The 3,267-nt window shown below is 44.7% G+C and overlaps 1 protein-coding gene across 3 annotated transcripts in view; it reads right to left on the bottom strand.

Annotated features, from left to right (window-relative positions):
• Positions 1-2,907, bottom strand: part of DDX19B (DEAD-box helicase 19B) — a 24,284-nt gene extending 21,377 nt beyond the window's left edge. For 2 of the 3 annotated variants that reach the window (XM_008063308.1, XM_021715148.1), the window contains exon 1: positions 2,717-2,907. In XM_008063308.1, coding sequence (XP_008061499.1) covers positions 2,717-2,890 — 174 coding nt within the window. In that variant the 5' untranslated portion in view covers positions 2,891-2,907. The remainder of the gene's footprint in view (positions 1-2,716) is intronic. The other variant, XM_021715149.1, reaches the window with a different exon arrangement.
• Positions 2,908-3,267: the final 360 nt, after the last annotated feature.

Raw genomic sequence — 3,267 nt, 5'->3', positions numbered from 1 at the left:
CAGCCTCGACCTGCTGGGTTCTGGCGATCCTTCTGCCTCAGCCTTCCAAGTAGCTGGAACTACAGGTGTGCGCCATCACACCCGGCTAATTTTTTAAAATTTATTGTAGAGATGAGGTCTCACCAAGTTGCCCAAGTGGGTCTCGAACCCGTGGGTTAAGTATGCTATTTCTAAACATATATCTACATATTGAGAGTACATGCTCAACAGCTTCTTTGCAACAGAGTCATGTTATAGAATAACAGACTATAGAGTTCATTTACTCAATTAACAGTGCCTACTAGGTGAGGCATGAGAAATGCTAACAAGGATAAGCAAAGGGCCACAGCTGAAAGGGAGAATGTCATAATGAAAACAGGAGCATTAAGTGGAAGTCTGTATTCTGAGTGCTGAGCCCTCCATGCTGCCTCCAACCCTCTCCTCCCACTTAGATTCTAGAACATTGAGTCAAACCTCCTCCATCCAGGCAGGAAATTAGAGGGTTCCTTTCTGCAAAATAGGGTCAGTCCAGGAGGAAAGTTCTCAGGACGCTAATCAGATATAGATGATGTCAGAACTGACAAGCTCCATTCATGTGTTAAGAGCTCCCATTCATCTTTTTAGGCACTCACTCTTAAATATGACTGGACAAGTATTTCAAACATCTGAGAAGTCTTCATCAGAAAAAAATGGATATTGAAATAATTGGCTAACACACACCTCCCAGCAAACAGAGACTGAGCAAAGAGAAGAAAAAAAATCCTCAAAGTGATAATAGAATATTATTGCCATGAAAGCAGAACAGGGAGTTGTTTGTTAAAAAAAAAAAAAAAACAGTAAAAGAAGAAAGTAAAAGTTATTGCAACTAGAAACATGATAGTACCATGCCCAGCTACTTTTTTGATTTATTGTAGAGACAAGGTCTCGCCAAGTTGCCCAAGCTGTTCTCGAACCCCAATCCTCTCGCCTCAGCCTCCCAAAGTGCTGTGATTACAAGTGTGAGCCACTGCTCCTGGCCTAGGAAAATAATTTCAAGATACAATTCGACACCCAGTCAAAATATTATCTAAATTATTGGTGGAATGAGATTTTTTAAAAGATATGCAGTATATTTAAAATAACTTAATTCCCATACATCTCCAGAAAGCTGACATATGGCTGCATCAAAATAAGGAATAAATCAAGAATAACCAAGATTGGGGATACAGAAAGGAAGGAATCCAACACAAGAAGGAAGGAAATCCCTGAAAGAGGTTGAAGGCAAATGTGACCTATTCCACTACACCCCCCAAAATGAACTGCATTCTAAACATGGGCATAACTAGTCCAACTTGAAGAAGACTTATAGACCTGGAAGAGATGGAATTGATAGGATACTTGATGTGCCAGAACATCCTGAGATCAACAACTGGCAAGAACTTGCTGTTGAATTGGTAATACAAAAAACATGAAACAAAAAACACAAGGCACTTAAAAATTAAATTAAAAAACCCACAAGAGTAGGGCGTGGTGGCTCATGCCTATAATCCCAGCACTTTGGGAGGCAGAGACAAGAAGATTGCCTGAGCCCACAAGTTTGAGACCAGCCTGGGCAACATGGCGAGATCTCATCTCTACAATAAATCAAGGAAAAAAAATTAGCTGGGTGTGGTGACGCGTGCCTGTAACTCCAGTTACTTGGAAGGCTGAGGCAGAAAGATCACCTGAGCCCAGCAGGTCAAGGTTGTGGTAGCCATGAGCAGTGCGTGCCACTACACTCTAGCCTGAGCCACAGAGTGAGATTCCAAATCAAAACAAAACAAAACCAAAAAACGCTCAAGGGAAGTAAAATAAGTTTTACAGAAAAGTAAAAGTATTCATGAGGTAATATAAACACAAAACAGTGACCTAACTAAAATCACAATATTACAGTACAATGAAAAGATAGGGTATGAAAAGGTGTGCATGTGTGATGGGGGAAAATGGAGGAAAACAATCAAAATCAGTAAGTAACTAAAACTGAGAATTCAAGAGGTGGCAAAACAAGCATGTTATTCAGGGAACAAGGAGGTACATACTGTCAAGCAGTTTCAAGAGAAAAAGTAGTTGCCTCTGGGAGGAAATAATTGGCAGGTACTATTGTTTTTAAAACTATTTGACTCTTTAAACTGCATATGACATTTTAAATCAGCTATAAAAAATAAGACAATGTCCTTGTTCTCGAGGAATTCACATAAGTACTAACAGAAGCAGGGAAATATCAATTCTAGATAATAATGTTTAACACATACTTTGCTTACTGTCTCAGGCCCAGAAAAAAGAACAAATTAAGCAGATCAGGAGGGGATTTACTACATGCCAGACCAACTGGGTCCATTATTCATCATCACTGAGCAAGCTGAGAAGGCACACACAAAAGAGTAGAGACAAGGTCGCTGAGCCCAAGAAGCTCAGAATGTGAAGGTGGAGAATGACACTGAAAATGGTGATGACAACTCAGGGGGTGAGTGCAATCTAAGCTCAATCCCGGTTCCAGGAAGTCAGGCAGGCGGCTGGGAGCTTTACCGAGAAAAGCACTCACCGGCGCTTATGTAATGTGGCTGAAGGATGGATAAACAAAGCTGGCTCAGGGTCCAGGCTCCATCCCCATCACCCCTCACATCCCGGCCCTGACCAACCTAGCAAGTGTCCTTTCCCAGGGACCAAGTCTCCAGCCAGAATGGGTCCCCTGTCCCTTTTACGACTGAAGCCAACTCACAGACTCGGCAGCGGCTTCCTGCTCGTCCACCGCCAGGGCCCACGAGTCAGTAGCCATGGTCCCAAGCGCGGGGGAGACACTGGCGTGGGCGTACTGGTAGGATGTTGCAGTGCGATCGTGGACTTCGGGGGGTGCTGGCGAACCCAGCTCCGGTCCCACCGCTGGGGATGTCATTCGCTACAGCGCTGTTGACCGGAAGCGGCGCGCCGCAGTGACGTAGGAATCCTCGCCTGCTCGGTGTCGTCCCCGCCCCGTGTTCCCTTTGGGTTGTCGCTCCCGTCATCCTCAGCCCCTTACTCCTCACTCCCGCGCATCACACGCCTTCTTATCAAACTGAGGTCGTTATTTTTATTTTTTGAGTCGGGTCTCACTCTGTCACCCAGCCTAGAGTGCAGTGGTACGATTATGGCTCACTGCAGCCTCGACCTCCTGGGCTCAGGCGATCCTTCCGCCTCAGCCTCCTGAGTAGCTGGGACTACTGGCGCACGCCACCACGGCTAATTTTTTGATTTTTTGGTAGAGACTGGGGACTTGCTATGTTTTCTAGGCCA

The sequence above is a fragment of the Carlito syrichta genome, unplaced genomic scaffold (genome assembly GCF_000164805.1).
Source record: "Carlito syrichta isolate Samal-C Ts95f unplaced genomic scaffold, Tarsius_syrichta-2.0.1 Scaffold306734, whole genome shotgun sequence".
NCBI lineage: Eukaryota > Metazoa > Chordata > Mammalia > Primates > Tarsiidae > Carlito > Carlito syrichta.
This window is presented reverse-complemented; position numbering and strand designations above follow the sequence as displayed.